Genomic DNA, 15,394 nt, shown 5'->3' with positions numbered 1-15,394 from the left:
GGAGAGTGGAGGGGACTAATTTCCTCCCAAGCCACCCTTAGAGCCGCGCTCCTTCACTTTCTCACCTGTGGTCCTTTGCCGGTGTAGGGCCCTCCACCAGACCACCTTCTCCCCTCTTTCTGCCTGGCGAGCTCCCCATCGCCCCCCAGGTCTCAGCTTAGGCCTTGTCTCCCTGGGGCACCTTCTGGGACCCTCCCTGGCTGGTTGAGGCCCCACCTTTGTGCTCCCATATCCCACCCCTCCCCCACCCAGCCCTGTTCACATTTCTGGTCATCACTGTTTATTCATGTGGCTCTCCCACTGGCTCTAAGCCCCATGAGGGCAGGGGCTGTGTCTGTCTCATTTACTCTTTTTTTTTAATTCATTTTTTTAAATGTTTATTTTTGAGAGAGAGAGAGAGACAAAGCACGAGCAGGGGAGGGGCAGAGAGAGAGGGAGACACAGAATCGGAAGCAGGCTCCAGACTCTGAGCTGTCAGCACAGAGCCTGAAGCAGGGCTCAAACCCATGAACCATGAGTCGGACGCTTAACTGACTGAACCACCCAGGCGGCCCTGTCTCGTTTACTCTTGAGTCTCAGTAGCAAACCCACTCAGCCTGGGGCTGACGAGCATCTATGGAACAGACTTAGGAAGAATGCTGCCTGAGAGTCTAAAGGCAGGAGGAGTCCTTGACCTGACCCCTCACTGTCGGTTCCTGACACAGAAGATACTGGGTTGAGGGTCTTTCAGACGCTGAGCCCCTTGGCTGCCCCTCTGCCACCCCAGGCCCTCGGAGGACTTTCAGAAAGTCAGCGAACGCTCACAGAGCTGCGGTCCTAGCAGTGTGCTAGCCACCTGCCTCCCAGTACTGCACGAGGCTACCGTCTCCCTTCTGTTCTGTGACTACACTCCACGCCCGGGTTGCTCCAATGCCCCTGGCCATGCCCATCCTTGTCTGCCAGCTCCCGTGCTTGCCGCTCCGCCAGCTGGCCATGCCAAAGCCACCACGGAAGACGCACGCGCACCTTTGCCACCGTGAGGTGGCCGCACGGCCCCTCGCACGGCTGGGCCACCCCGTGAGCACTGTACAGGCAGTTATGTGTCTCCTCCCCAAGCCCATTCTCTCCGAATTCGTGGCAGGAAGCACCCCATCCCCAGAACTGCCATGATTCGGCCTATTGGCTGCTGGCGTCACTCCCACCTTGGTGAGTCACGTGGCGGTTGTCTTGGCATCTGGAGCCCCAGGGACAAACAACACATTTCCCTCCCCACCTTTCCCCTCTTGTCTGCAGCCTAAGCTTTGCCAGGGCTCAGACTGACATTCCCCAGGGAGATCCTGGCCTCTGCCCCATCCTCTAGTGCCTGCAGGCAACTCACCCATGCAATGGCCATTTTCCTGCTGGGAGAATCCTTGGCCGCACTGCAAGGTGGGCAGAAGCAGAGACACTGGTGAGTTGAGAAGATCCCACCTCCGGTTCCCCCCTAATCACAGCCACAGAGCAGCTGTCACCCTGAGTCCAGAATGAGGGGTGCTCTTAGCTCTGGGCCTGGGGCTGCCCTTCCCTGCTGGGACCCCTCCCCTTGCACTGAGAAGAGACTGGGGGAAGGACGAGAATGTATTCAGTTCGAACTCCTGCTTATTCCCCTCAGGTGGGATCCAGGTGCCTGAGCTGGGGTACCTAACAGAACCTATCCCTCTTAAACTACAAATCCCTCCCTAAACTACACATGGAGGGATCATTATGAAGCCTGCTCTTTGCTGAGAAGATTTCCATCATTCTGGAGGCAAAATCTGCAAATTCCTGGGAGTCCACTTTCAGACCATGGGGCTGTGGAGGGGGTCCGCTCTTCTGGCTATGAGGCCCCGACACCCTTACTCACCTCCAGTGGGGCTGGGCTCTGAAGTCTGTCCTCATCCCGGGGGTAGGAGATCTCCAGCACAGAGTTCATCTCCTCACTGGCCACGCTCCGGCTTGCCATCTTGCCATCTGGCCACGTCACCTCCACACTGCTGGCTTCATCCTTCCCTACGGGACAGAAGGAGAACTGAATTTTAAATTCTATTTAATTTTAATGAATTTGCATTTCCATAGCTATGCATGGCTCGTGGCTACCATATTGGACAGCACAGCACTAGAACTTACATTCTAGCGGACAGGCCAATCAGCATGAAGCTGTTTTAGGGGAGAAGGGAAAGCCTGGTGGTAAGCAGGTTGACTTTGGGTTCAAATCTTAGCGGTACCGCTTGCCTTGCTGTGTAATTTTGGCCATGTCACTGTATTTAAATTTATATCATTTATAATTATAGCCTGCTAGGGGCCATGCTTTCTTTTACCATTGGGAATGTGCCTGTTTTCAGGGAGCGTCCGCTCTGGTGGGGACAGACAGGCAAAAAGATGAACAGATCAATGATGTCAGATATTAACAAGCTCTGTGAAGAAAACAAAGATAGGGCAACATGGTAAAGACGAACTGGGGCTTGGCTGGGGAACTTTTCTAGCCAGGGTGATCAGGGACAGGCTCTTGGAGGGAAGGCACTTGAGCTGAGCTCTAAATAAAAGCTGAGGTGATAAAGAACAGGACGGTGGAAGGCACAGGAGAAGGACCGTCCTATAGAGCTGAGATGTTTACAGAAGCTAATGGTGAAGCTCAGAGAATATTCACGGAGAATCTATCCACACACACCCTTAAAGCAACGTGTTACATCGGTGGTAGAAAGCAGGTTGGAGAGATAGATCAGGTGTTCAGGTGGTGTCAGAGGCGGCCCCAGCCCCCTGCTTGAGGTATCAGGCCTGTCACTGCAGCAAGGTCAGGCTAATGGTGATGAATGGGGGTGGGCGGGAGGCGGGCGGGGGGGGGGGGCATTGGGCCTCACCTGCAAGGAGAGGTTGTTTCCCCAGTCAGTCACCTGGGAAAGAGGGCCGTGCTCAGTGAAGGCAGGAGGGCGGATGCAGCCCCTTCGTCAACCACCAGGGATGACCAGATGCAGGCCTGGTGCTCAGGGGTCCACAAATCCCGTCATACCCTCAAGCACCATTCGTGGGCTGAATAAACAATGTCACCCACTTATATGTGCTACTTTCCCTTAATGTATGCAGACACTCCTAGAAGAAACAGGGAAACCGAAAAGTGCTGCTGAATTTACAGCAGCTTTGGGCCCTTACTGTCCGCCAAAGGATTTTACAAGGATAGCTACTGTGGGGGCGGAGGGTAGTCTGTGGCACATTTCCATGTATAAAAGGGATTCCTGTATTTTAGAAAAGGGTTGGCAGCCACAAGCAGACTTTGAGGGGAGTGTGTGTGTAGACTCCTGTGTGCAGGGGTTCACCCTGGTGGGGAGCTTGGGACAGCAGGGGTCATGGGGTGGAGGGCCCCAGCTGTGCCTTCTTCCTGGGAGTCCCGGCACCCTTCTATGGAGCTTCCAGAGGAAGCTCCCTGCTGCGAGCCACAGCTTCCGGACCCTCCCCGCATTTGCTTCCCCTTGGCCTTGCTGCTACCGCACCGTGATTGAGGGCAGGGTGCTGCGGGCACACGCACACACGTCAAGGGTGAAAAGCCCGTCTCTGTGGGCCAGGTGGGGCAGCGGGACCAGGGAGAGACTCCCAGAGCACAGAGTCCCACACTCGGGGCTGCTTCTGTTCCCCTACAGACTCTCCCCTTCCAGCCTCACTGATTCTGGGGTTTGCTTTCTTAAGCCAGAAACTGTTTCTCATAAACCTCTAATCCCCCACTCCCTCCTTCTATAATAATTCCGTTTGGAGAAGAAGGGTGGACCACGGGACTGGGGGGTATCATCTGTGGGCTTTTTTTTTTTTTTTCTGTTTTGTAATAGTCTCTTGAAGTTAAAGAGATTTGGCATTTTTAGGTTGTACAGTGCCCAAATTAAGTGGCATATATAAAAAGTAAATATTTTTCCATTAAAAAAAGGAGACAAAGAATAGCAAATGTTTCTCACCTAAGCCAACAGAATGCTACATGAATACATTTTCCAGCCTGACTGGAGTGCCACAAATAACTCAGAAGAGTCACCGAATATTCATAGCATGTAGTTCTGAGTCCCGCTTCCTCCCTTCCTCCCAAACCAGGACAGACAGGGGCTATGAGAGAAGCCAGCCAAGGAGAACACATCTCAGTAGCACTCCCTCCTCTGCTGCTGCTGATTTTACTGACTTGGGCACCTTCTCCGGGGCCTTAGTTTCCTCATCTGTAAGATGGGGGTGTGGCCCAGAGCTCTAGCACTCCTGGGAAGGACAGTCCTTCTTCCTTGGAATGTGAGCCCTGCCCCAGCCGACTGTCCCCTAAGCATCCCCATCTCTACCATCTCTTAGACATGGGGGCACCTGTAGTTCCCAAAGCACCTTCATTTCTTGGCAATAATACTGGAGAATATGTACCCCAAACTGTACCAGGTGATCTCACTGTTGGCACTGGACCCTCTCGGCAGCACCGTGGGGAACGTACTAGACTTCTAATTTCCACTTTAGAGACAAAGGGGCTCAGACCCGGGGAGGGGATGTAAGTTGCTCACAGTTCCCCAGCTAGGGATGTCTGACCCCAAAAGCCCATATCTGCTTTGCCCTTGCTCTACTGCTCACTTGGCCCCGACGCCCAGCCCCACCACGGGCCAAGTGTCCTGCAGGGATCTGGGATTTAACAGGAAGGAGATGGACCCAGGTCCCATCCTGTGGGAGCTGCATCCCGTGGAGGCAATGAACATAGTGATGATGTTATAATGAACTGGGAACGTGCAGCCATAGCATTGGTGCCACTTGGTGAGAGAGGCGGGTGTTAAAAGTCATTCCATTTGGGTGTTGCAGGAGGAGTAGGAGTTTGTGAGGCAGAGGAGGGAAGGAAGGGGCAGTCCTGACAGATGGTGCGGCATGGTACAGAGGTATGGTAAGGTCATGTGTATTTGAAGAGTAGGGAGAAGTTCCAGGTGGGGGAAGCAGAGTGTGGAAAACGTATTGGCAGGTTGGGGCGGGGGGAGATGGGGAGAGACTTTGGAACTTTCATGTGTGAGGCTGATCTGAACCCTCCAGACGACTCTGCAAGGTGGGCGTTCTATCCCCGCTCTCCATGTGTAGACATTGGCAAGGTGAAGTGACTCACAGGTGCCTGAGCTACGATTGGAACCCAGACTCCTGTCCCCAGACTGTTCCCTCTCAAGTTGCCAGACATCCCAGGTCATTCCAGGCACTGCACAAGGGCAGCTTTTAAGCAGTCTGCGTGCCAGGCCTGTGTGTCAGGGAGTGGGGCTGCGGGCAGAGGAGGCCCCATAACCAGCACAGCTGGGAGGTCAAGAGCAGAAGGGAGTCACCTCTGGCAGCTTCTAAAGGACAGAGGCCAAGGAGGCTCAGAGAATTGCGCTTTTCAGAATTACCAGCAAAACAGATGGTGGGAATACAGTTGGTGGAATATTTTTGCACTTTAATAAAGCAATTTTTATGTGGGCCACTGAATTTTCCTTCCCTAAATGAGCACCAGCAGGCTCGGAGGCAGCTCTGAGTCACTCGCAAACAATTCGCTTAAAGAAAGGTGGTGTGTGTGTGGGGGGGGGGGGGGCAGGGGTACTGTCAATGCCTGGGGTGGGCTGGGCAGCGGGTGAGCCTCCGATGGGGGCTGGCTGGGACAAGTAGACTGTAGGTGCTTGTTTTCATTTTCTGGGTTTGGGTGAGTGGTGTCAGTCCTCTGCAAACCAGGAATCGGACAGCCAGGGTAGGGGATATGTAGGGTGGGTGCACAGGGCGGGGGGCGGAGGGGGGCGGCTACGATGCAGGTGCAGAGCAAACAGTGCACAGTGGGCCACCCCACAAAGGCCATGAGCATAAATTCTTCTTTATGAGCCTGGCTGGCCAGCTGGCCAGAAGGAGCAGGGCAAGGCCAGGGCAGGGTGCAGAGGAGAGGTGAAACAAGGCCAGGGGCTCCACTGAGCAGGGGTGGGTAGGATGGGAGCTGACAGCACACCAGAATGGGCCCCCTGGGAACCCCAGAGAATGAAACAGCCATCCAGGGAGGTCTGTGAGTTTTTACTGCGTGGTGATGCAATGCAGCCCAGACCCTCGGGAGTGGGGAGGGTACATGAGGGTCTGAGAAGCTAGTCCCCTGACCAAGGCTCAGTGCAGGGATGAGCAAGACATAGGCGTGCCGAGGGGCACACGTGCATGCCCACGTACTTGTCCACGCACTCTCCCCCAAACCTTGCTGCAAAGTCAGGGGGAGGCAGAGGATGATTCACAAAGGGAGGGTGGGAGCAGGGTCGGTTGGGGTGAGCGGGAGCGCCGTGAGTGCTGGAAGGGGGGTTTCCTTGGGTCCTCTTCCCTTTAGAGACCTCCCCCTCCCGGGGACAGCCAGGGGCCCCACATCTGGGCCTCAGTGACTGGACGGACAGGGCAGGCCTTTCTTGCGTTCGTGTTCTGGACATGCCCCTTCTCACCCCAGGCGCCACAAAACAAACTGCTCAGGACTGGAGACCATCATACTGCCCGTCAATAGGAGACTTGCTCCACAAATCATGAATGCCGCCACACGGCGACATACCGTGCGGCACAGAGTTTGGAAAACAAAGGAGAGATGCGCAGCCCGAAAATGGTGTCCAGGTTATGTTGTTAAGAGGGGGGGAAAAAAGCAAGTTTGGAAATAATGGAAGAGTATCATCATTTTTGTTAACAAAAACTCCCAAGGAGTATTTATCTATAAATATGCTCCTAGGCACAGCGCATGTGGTAAAAGCACATAGAAAAGCGTGGAGCCGGGAGCAGGTGACCCCAACCCTCCCCCTCCACATTCCTGATCCCCTTACCCTGTTCTGCATGTGCTTTTTTCACAGCACTTAACATCTTCTAACAGTTTATATGTTTACCTAGTTATTATGTTTATATGTTTCTTCTACTTCCACTAGAATTAAGATCACCCATGGCAAGGATCTTTGTCTCGTTAGTGTTTGGCACATAGTAGATGGCTCAGTAAATAAGTATTGACTAAATGGATCAAATGGTACTGGGAGAGGGTGAAGGGAGGAACGTTAACCTTTTGCTTAATATTCGAAACATAATGTTGAGCTTTTGGGTTCTTTTTCCTTTCTTTTTAATCATGTTATAATTTCTAATTTTCCGATAATCAATATGCATTATTCTTACAATCAGGAAAAAATATTAAATCCTTCTAAGAACTCAAGCATTGCCCTCCCTGCAGGGCTCCTGGTGCAGGACACCACCCCTGCTGGGGCTCCCGAGCTCCTGGCCGCTCTGTCTTCGCACGGCACGGCCTGGCTTTGGCTTGCTCGGGGGAGCTTTGATCCGCCTGTCCCCCTCCAGCCTGGTTCTTGGTTGCCCCCGCCCCCCCCAGGTGGGCTTTGGCCTCCCTCTCTAGGCCCCGCTCCGACCAGACCATTCCCATCGTGGGCACACTGAACACTCCCATCTCTGGGTCTGTGTTCAAGCTAGGCTAGCCCCTGGAGTGCTCTCATCAGCCGCCCACCGTGCCTTCTAAACTCCCGCCATCCTGCTAGACCTCGTGCTAGGCCCATGTCCTTGGGAAGCAGAACGAAGTTCTCCCATGCTGGTCCTCGCACAGCCCATCTAGATCTACCTTGCACCAGAATCCCTGTGTCCATCTGCCTTTTTCCCTGGACTGTGAGCCTGGAGGGCAGGGGTATTTCTTCTTTGTCTCATCTGTCTCTTTCCCAGGTCTCTCTGTGTCTCTCGGTTTCCCCAGCCCACTGCCTGTCTGTGGTCCCGGTCCTTGCTTTCCTCGATCCTTCCTTCCATCTGGCCTTTCCTCTTGGCTCCCTCTCTTCCCACCCCATCGCTGCCCCTCCATCAGCCAGGAAGGCTTGTGCTACGCTGGATCCATGAAGGAGACCCTCCTGGACTGGGGGCCCTGGAGCTGTGGGGATAGAGTCCACCTGCTCCTGGCGCTGCTTCCTGCTCGGTCGCCTCAGTCTCACTGCCAGGCTCAAGAGTGAGCTACAGGGACAGGTCCCCAAGAGCAGCCTTCCTTCAGTGGCTCTCTGGGAGTGGATCCTGGCAAGAGAGGAGCCTACAAGGGGACCCGTGGAGCGGTTTGGGCCAGAGTTCAGAGCCAGAATAAACCCCCCGGCCTTGCAAAATATCAAGAAGAGGCTCTGAACCAGATGCCGCGGCGTGTTACCCTGAGTGTGGGAGGCAGACATTGTGAAGAGGCATGGAGGCTCCTGGGTGCCCGTGGTCCCCGCACATGACTCAGCCGAGGCTGCCTGGTTGAAGAACCGAGGCTGTCCGGTTGAAAAATCTTGTCAAGGGCAGATTCTGGCTGGAGAGGAGACCCAGCGAGGCCCACAAAAACGTCTTAAAACAGCACAGGCAGCCCACAGGATGTGAGGAAGGAGAACCTCAGCCCCAGTCCCATCCTTACCATGGATTTGCTCTGTGGAACCTCAATTTCCTGATCTATACACAGTGGGCTGGGGCGTTGACGTACAGCCAGATGCCTGGATAAACATCCCACCTGTGATACCACGGCATTATCTTGGTGACTGGATGGCCTTACACGGGTCACCTGGTAATGAGGGGACGTGGATGTCCAGGAAGAAAGAGGCAGAGCGGAGGACCTTGGCTGGCTCCACACACAGCAGCTATGGGAGGCCAAGCAGTTAAGTCACAGAGGTCAAAAATTCAGACAGTGGTGTTCAAGGAGTCGGGGTCCAAATCCAGCCCTCTCTACTTTCTGGAGATGTGATTTGGGGCACCACTCTCAGCCTGAGCCTCAGTTTTCTGACCTGTGGAATGGGGTTACGATTTATCGGGTTGTGGTTAAAAACTGAGTGAGGTATCTTATGCAAGGCACTTAAGTCCAGTGCCTGGTATACACTAAGCGCTCAATGACTGTCGGCTACTGCTGTTTCGTCGGAGGACAACATATTTAAAAGTCATCTCGTACTTGGCCAGCACTGCAAATGGCTACCTTAAAAGTGACAAATGCTTCAACAGCCACCCAGTTTCATCCAGGGTGAAACAGGCCAAGAACATGCTCACATAACCAGGCCCCGGGCCCCCTCAACATTTATGTTCCTTTTTCAGACTGCAAAAATATTATGTGCTCCTATAAAAATTGGAACACACGCACACAAAACATATGGAAGAAAATAAAAATCACACGGTTGGACAGATCTGGATTTGAGTCTCAGCTCTGCCACTGATCTGTCATGTGACCTTGGGCAGGTTTCTTAATTGCCATGCTCTTCAGTTTTCCTATTTGTAAAGTGGGGATAAATAGTGCCCGCGTCACAGGGTGGTCGTGAGGATGAAATTCAGTAATAAAGTGCCACCTGGATGAGTAAGAGTTACCGTGTTAATCCAGAGTCACTGCTCACACTTTTTGCATGTTCTTTCAGTTTTCTTCTATGCCCATATGATGTGTGTATAATATTAACATATACGTTAATCTCAGACCATATTGCCTGCTTTTTTTATGTTAGTATTATATCACCCCATGAAGTGTTAACACGCAGGGGAGGGTGTCTGATCTTGAGCCCAGGTATATTTGACTCAAATGCTTTCTTCGCCATGGTGTCTTAGTAAGGACACTCGTGACTCCTCAACATTTTTTCTATGATTGCCCCTCCCCCTTTCTCTCTTTTTAGACTGCCCCCTGCACCAATTCCCTCCCCAATGCATTTCTTTAAAAACGTTTTATGTTGAAATGATTATAGATCCACAGGAATTTGCAAAGATAGTACAGAAAGGCCCTGGGTACCCATCACCCAGTTTCCCTCGATGGTTAGAGTTTATGCAACTACAGCATCATACCCAAACCGGGAAGTGGACATTGATCATGTGCATGTGTGCGTGAGTGCATGTGTGTGCATGCGTGTGTACGGCTTTATGTCATTTTATCACATGTGTAGGTTTGTGCAGCCACCCCCACAATCAAGATACAGAACTGCTCTATCACCCCAAAGACCTCCCTCAGGCTGTCCCTTTATGGTCACACCCACCCCTGGCAACCGCCACTCTATTTCCTGTCTCTGTAATTTTGTCATTTCGAGAATATTATATAAATGGAATCAACAGTATGTGACTTTATGAGATTGGCCTCCCCCGCCCCGACCATAATGCCCTGGAGAGCTATCCAAGTTGCTACGTGTATCAATAGTTTAATCCTTTTTATTGCTGAGTACTATTCCCTGGTGTGGATGGACAACAGCTTGATGAACCAGTAATCTATCACAGGACACCTAGGGTGTTTCCAGTATGGGCTATTACCGCTAAAGCTACTATGAACAATCTTGTATAGGTTTTTATGTGGACATAAGTTTTCATTTGTCTGGGATAAATACCTAGGAGTGCAACTGCTGGGTTTTATAGTAGTTGTACGTTTAGTTTTTTTTAAATTTTTTGAACGTTTATTTTTTTGTGGGAGAGAGAGAGAGAGAAAGAGAGAGAGACAAGAGTGCAAGTGGGGGAGGGGCAAAGAGACAGGAAGACACAGAATCCGAAGCAGACTCCAGGCTCTGAGCTGTCAGCACAGAGCCAGATGCGGGGCTCGAACCCATAAACCCTGAGATCATGACCTGAGCCGAAGCTGGACACTTAACCGACTGAGCCACCCAGGCGCCTCTAGTTTTTTATTTTTAAAGAAACCACCAAACTATTCTGCAGAGTTGCTGTACCTTTTTACATTCCCACCAACAATGTATGAGGGATTGAGTTTCTCTGCATCCTTGCCGGCTTTTGGTATTGTCACTATTGGTTTTTTTGTTTTGTTTTGTTTTGTTTTGTTTTTTTAGCTGTTCTGATAGGAGTGTAGTGATATCTCATTAATAACACAGACATACTGTACAGCTGTTTATGTACTGTATGTATATCTGTGCCTTTATACATATAAAAAAGAGTAGGATTTTTTTGCTCCCCTTCCCCCAGACAAGAACCAATTTTTACCCCCTTGAGGGCGATGTCACCCCCCCCCCCCTCCCCGAGAATGCATGGCTTCTCCAAGCTCCTAGCTAAGGGAAGTCACCAGGGGTTTGATGAGGCTTTAATCACCAAGCTGCTTCCCAGGAGGCCAGGGAAACAGCTGGTTTGGACAAGTTTGGTACAATGTCTGAACGAGGCCCCAGCCTTGGACAAAGGGAGGATTAAATACTCTGACCCCAAGGCGAACTCATTCAACAGAGGACTGCAGTGGGGACCCCTGCAAGGGGAGGGGCACGAGGAGGGGCACGAAAACCTTCCTTTTGGGCTCAGGTTCATCTCCGAGCAGGGCCGCCTGCACGGCTGGTGTCCACCACGGCGGTCACGGTACCTGGACTACTCTGCACGCGGCAGGTGCTCGGGCCGTGATGCTTTGGGGTGCAGTCCTGGGACCCCACTGACCAAGCACAGCAGCTCGCTGCCTGCCCCTCCCCCAGCCCTGACTCACCTAAGCCAAAGTGTGCCACGGGCTCCATCTCACACAGGTAGCCTGAACCCCCGTCGATAATCCTCAGGTGGGCCCCGCTCTTCTTGGTATAGAGCACAACCTTAGCTCCCCTGGCGAAGGCCCCGAACTGGGTCCGAGGCACCACACGCAGCCAGTTGTTGCTGAAGCCCTGCAGGGTGGGAGGAGGCAGGCCAGTATCAGGGGTGGGGGGGGGGGGCGCAGGGAGGGAGGAAGAGAAGAAAACGTGCAGAGGGAAGAGAGGAGGAAGCCGGCAGAGAAGGTGAACAAGGCAGACAGACTGGCTGAAGTTTGGAAAGAGAGGTACTGAAAAAATGAGGGAAAAGCTAACAGACTTGGGGAAAGCAGTTTCTGGAGCAAAAGTGCCAGTGGAAGGCAGAGGGACAAAGGGCTTCTCCCAGGAGAAGGCAGCCCTTGGAGGTTTGCTATGTGGCTGGGAATTTATTTTCTGGGTGTCCATTTTCCACCACGCTGGGCAAGGAAGCATCCCGGGCGCCTCTGCCCTCTATCACCCTAGACCCAGGGGAGACACTAGGCTGGGCTCTACAGGTCCCGGGGTCCATGCACACCTGGTTCCCCCGGAAGACGGACAGCGGCTGAGCCATGGACTCCCCGTGGGACAAGATGAGGTCCAGCATCCCATCTCCATCGAAGTCTGTCACCACACCCCCTGCAATAAGGCAGATTTCGCTCTGGCCATCGGCCAGGAGACCCAAGCGGGAGAGGGGCTCCCAGTCAGTACCACGTCGTGGTGCATGTGCCAGAGGGTGGGAGGCAGAGAGCACAGTGCTGGGGCAGGTAGACAGGGTGGAAGCCCATCTCTGCTTCCCAACAGTCAGCTCATGGCAGGAAATCATGAAGAGGGCTCCCTTTCCCTTCCCTGAACTTGTGCATGGCGTGCATGCAAATCGCTCAGACCACGAGAACTTCTTCCTGATCTACTACACGCGGCCTTTGCATTTTCAGTTTTTGTCAATGTATCGTGTTTGCATATTCATGGTCTCCTTTTGGTCCTCGCTACAACCCAGAGAGGTGAGGAGGGCAGGCGTAGTTATCCCTTCTATGGGTGGTGCAGATCAGGACCCAGAAGATGAAACAACTTCCAAGACCACAAATGAGGCAATGGAAGGACCAGGTCTTGGGACTCCTGATCCAGTGCTCTTTCTCGGACACAGGCTGAATGCCAAGAGGGGAGGGGTCAGACCGCAGGACCCGCAGCCTCTCCTTTCCATCCCCCCCCCACCCCCTGCGTCGTCGGCAAGGCATTGCCAGAGAAGCTACTGCCTACCCGCCCCCCGCCCCGCCCCCGATTCCCAGACTCCCGCCCCCAGCAGCCCTGAGACTGGAAGCATAGGTCATCGCCACCTCTGCTTCTGGCCTGGCGCTCCCAGGGGCTCAACCCTCCCTCAGGGTGAAGACCTCCAGAACGGCAGGGAAGGAGGAGTCCAGTGCTGTGGAGTTGGTTGCCCCATCCCTCCTGCCCTCACCCTGGCATACAGGCGGTGCTGAGACAGAGGAGTGCGGGCCTGAGCCCTCAGGTGCCCTCACCTGTGCCCCGACCCTCAGGCTCCAAGGCATCGCCAGGATTGAGCTCCTCGATGAGAGGGTCGCCGTGTTCCCTGCGGATGACACTGCAGGAGAGGAGACAAGTCGTTCCCAGATTAGCAGCATGCCGTGGGCTCCCCGAATCCAGAGGCCCCCTCACTCCATCCTCTGTCCCCTGAACATCCCCAGGCACCCTGTGCATCAGCCACGGCCTGGATGTCTACGGAGCCGCTCTCTGTTCACAGAGCCTGCCTACACCCTGTCTGTCCCCTTCTTGGGTTTTAATTTACATTGGTAAATATTGATTTTTCCCTCTCTAATGGATGAATTATAGACAGCCTGGGGAAGGGCAGCTGATGGATGGAGAAGGGGCAGGGAAGCAGCTACCTTCAACCGACCTTCACTTTCCTTCCAGTGGCCCCAGGTTTCCAAGTTCTGGGTGTGCCCAGGATTGAAACCACTCAAACGCCGCCTCCTCCAAGCCCTCCCTGATAGTCCTGCTGGAAGCAATGCCTTCCTGCTTGGCCTTTATCACTTTCTGCCTCGTGCTAAAGCTCTGAATGGATGCGTCTTATCTCCTAGTTAGACTGCAAGTCTTTGCAGGCTGGGACCACGTGTGACTCATTCTTGCATCTCCCACAGCACCTAACACAGCGCGTGGCTTGCAGGAAGCTCCGGGCGCATGTCTGTGGGACACAGGGATGAAGCCCAGTGGCAAAAAGGGAGGAAAGGGCTCCCCTTGGGCTGCAGGGGCTCTGTCTATTTTAAGCTCTGAATCACGGTAATATTTGCTTCAGAAAAGCCCACTGTGAACGTCCTGCTCCTTCTCCACACTGAGCTGAATGCTGATGACGGTGGTGAGCTCTCCTCCGATTTTTCTCTCATTAGAGTCTCACAGCCTTGGGTGCTCTGGATGTGTGGAGCAGTGCTGGGGGGAGACAGGGCTGGGAGGGACGTGATCGCTCTCCCCGAAACACTGCAGGTGGCTCTTGTCTGCCCCTCACAGAGAGTCATCAGAGGGCTGAGAGGTGGTTAGTACTTTCAGAAGGGGGCAGGGGTCCCCTGAGCTGGAGCCTGTGGTGGGGGCGGGGGTGCAGAACTGCAAGGGGTCTGCAGCATTGAGTAGCTGCCCCGGAAGAACCCTCCGTTCACCACACAGGGCATCTGTGCTGAGCACATCCACGTGTGTGGTGTGGGCCAAGGGCGGCGTGCCTGGTTGCACTTGGGCGTGTGTGCACCTGCTGGAGGTGTGTATGCCTCAGCCTGCCAGCAACCACGGTCCCTTTGACCACCTGTGTCCCGCAGACTCTTCGCGGCTGGGCAGAGACATCCCTTGGTTCAGGTGACAATGCACTCAAGGGTTCCTGAGGATAAGTTCTGCTGTATTTGTGTATTCATTAAACAAATTCTTTTGCAGTGACTTCCGCGTGCCGTCTGCTGCGCTGGGCCCTGTGGCCGTGGTGTACATCAGGAAGGATGGAGCTCAGGGGCCACGACGACGGGGGGCGTCTCATGCAGCGTGCTGAAGGCCCACAGGCAGGGGGGCTGCGGGGAGGGCAGCGCTCGACAAGCTCACCCAATTTTAGGTAACCAGGAGAGGCTTCCTGGGGGAAGGGCCAACTAAGCTGAGACCAGAAGGATGAGTAAGTATGTGTCATTGAGACGAAGAGGGAGGAGCAAGGCGCAGAGTGGGTGGGCAGCACGAGGGGCCAGGCCTGGCACGGCCCAGAAGTGAACAAAGCTGGCAGGATCTGGAGCTCCGTTGTGAACGGGGAAGTGGAGAGTGGGGACAAAGCCGGGAAGTGTGGGATGAGCCAAAGAGAAGGCAATGGGGAGCCTCTAAGAGGTTTTAAGCAGAAGAAGGGTGTGGCTAGATCTGCATTTTCAACAGCTTGCTCTGGAGGACTAGACACAGACACCTGCTGAAGGCGGATGCAGGAATCCCCTTGAGAGAGATGAGGTGCGGTCCAGGGGTGATGAGAACAGATCAGAGGCACGTCTGGTGTGACCACACATAACCGGCTGGCCTGGGAGAGTCCCTGCTTGCCTGCTGTCCCACCATTACAGGACCCCCTTGCACTCAGCAAGCATCTGGTGTGGGTGATGAATTCCCTGGTTACCCTCCTCTTCACTGAAAGATTGCAAGCTCAAACCCACTGAGGTTTTGGGTCCCCAGTGTCTCCTACAAGGAGCCTGCCATGTTCTGTTCAGCAACAGGGACAGGTTGGGGCTAAACTTCCCGAGTGGCCGGCTGAGTGGTGGCCCGAGCTATAGCCCCTCACACTGTTGGCTGTATGCTCAGGACCCAGCCATCTGCCACCGGGACTTGGAGCACAGCCATGGACCTCGGAAGTGGCTTCCACGGCTGCTGCGTGGAGGCAAACACGCTAACCCGTGGGGCCACTATGGGATGACACTGTCTTCATCCATGGCAGCTCTGGGCCAGCCCGCCCT

The 15,394-nt window shown here is 53.9% G+C and overlaps 1 protein-coding gene across 5 annotated transcripts in view; it reads right to left on the bottom strand.

Annotated features, from left to right (window-relative positions):
• Positions 1 to 15,394, bottom strand: part of CRTAC1 (cartilage acidic protein 1) — a 159,628-nt gene that overhangs the window by 22,546 nt on the left and 121,688 nt on the right. For all 5 annotated transcript variants that reach the window (XM_078434688.1, XM_078434689.2, XM_078434690.2 and 2 more), the window contains exons 9-13: positions 12,944 to 13,026; positions 11,965 to 12,065; positions 11,378 to 11,546; positions 1,862 to 2,007; positions 1,358 to 1,400 (exon numbers count right to left, since the gene is read on the bottom strand). In XM_078434688.1, coding sequence (XP_078290814.1) covers positions 1,358 to 1,400; positions 1,862 to 2,007; positions 11,378 to 11,546; positions 11,965 to 12,065; positions 12,944 to 13,026 — 542 coding nt within the window. The remainder of the gene's footprint in view (positions 1 to 1,357; positions 1,401 to 1,861; positions 2,008 to 11,377; positions 11,547 to 11,964; positions 12,066 to 12,943; positions 13,027 to 15,394) is intronic.

This window comes from Panthera onca, chromosome D2 (genome assembly GCF_046562875.1).
Source record: "Panthera onca isolate mPanOnc1 chromosome D2, mPanOnc1 haplotype 2, whole genome shotgun sequence".
Lineage (NCBI taxonomy): Eukaryota > Metazoa > Chordata > Mammalia > Carnivora > Felidae > Panthera > Panthera onca.
The sequence above is the reverse complement of the archived record's forward strand: the minus strand, read 5'-3'. Positions and strand labels throughout refer to the sequence as shown.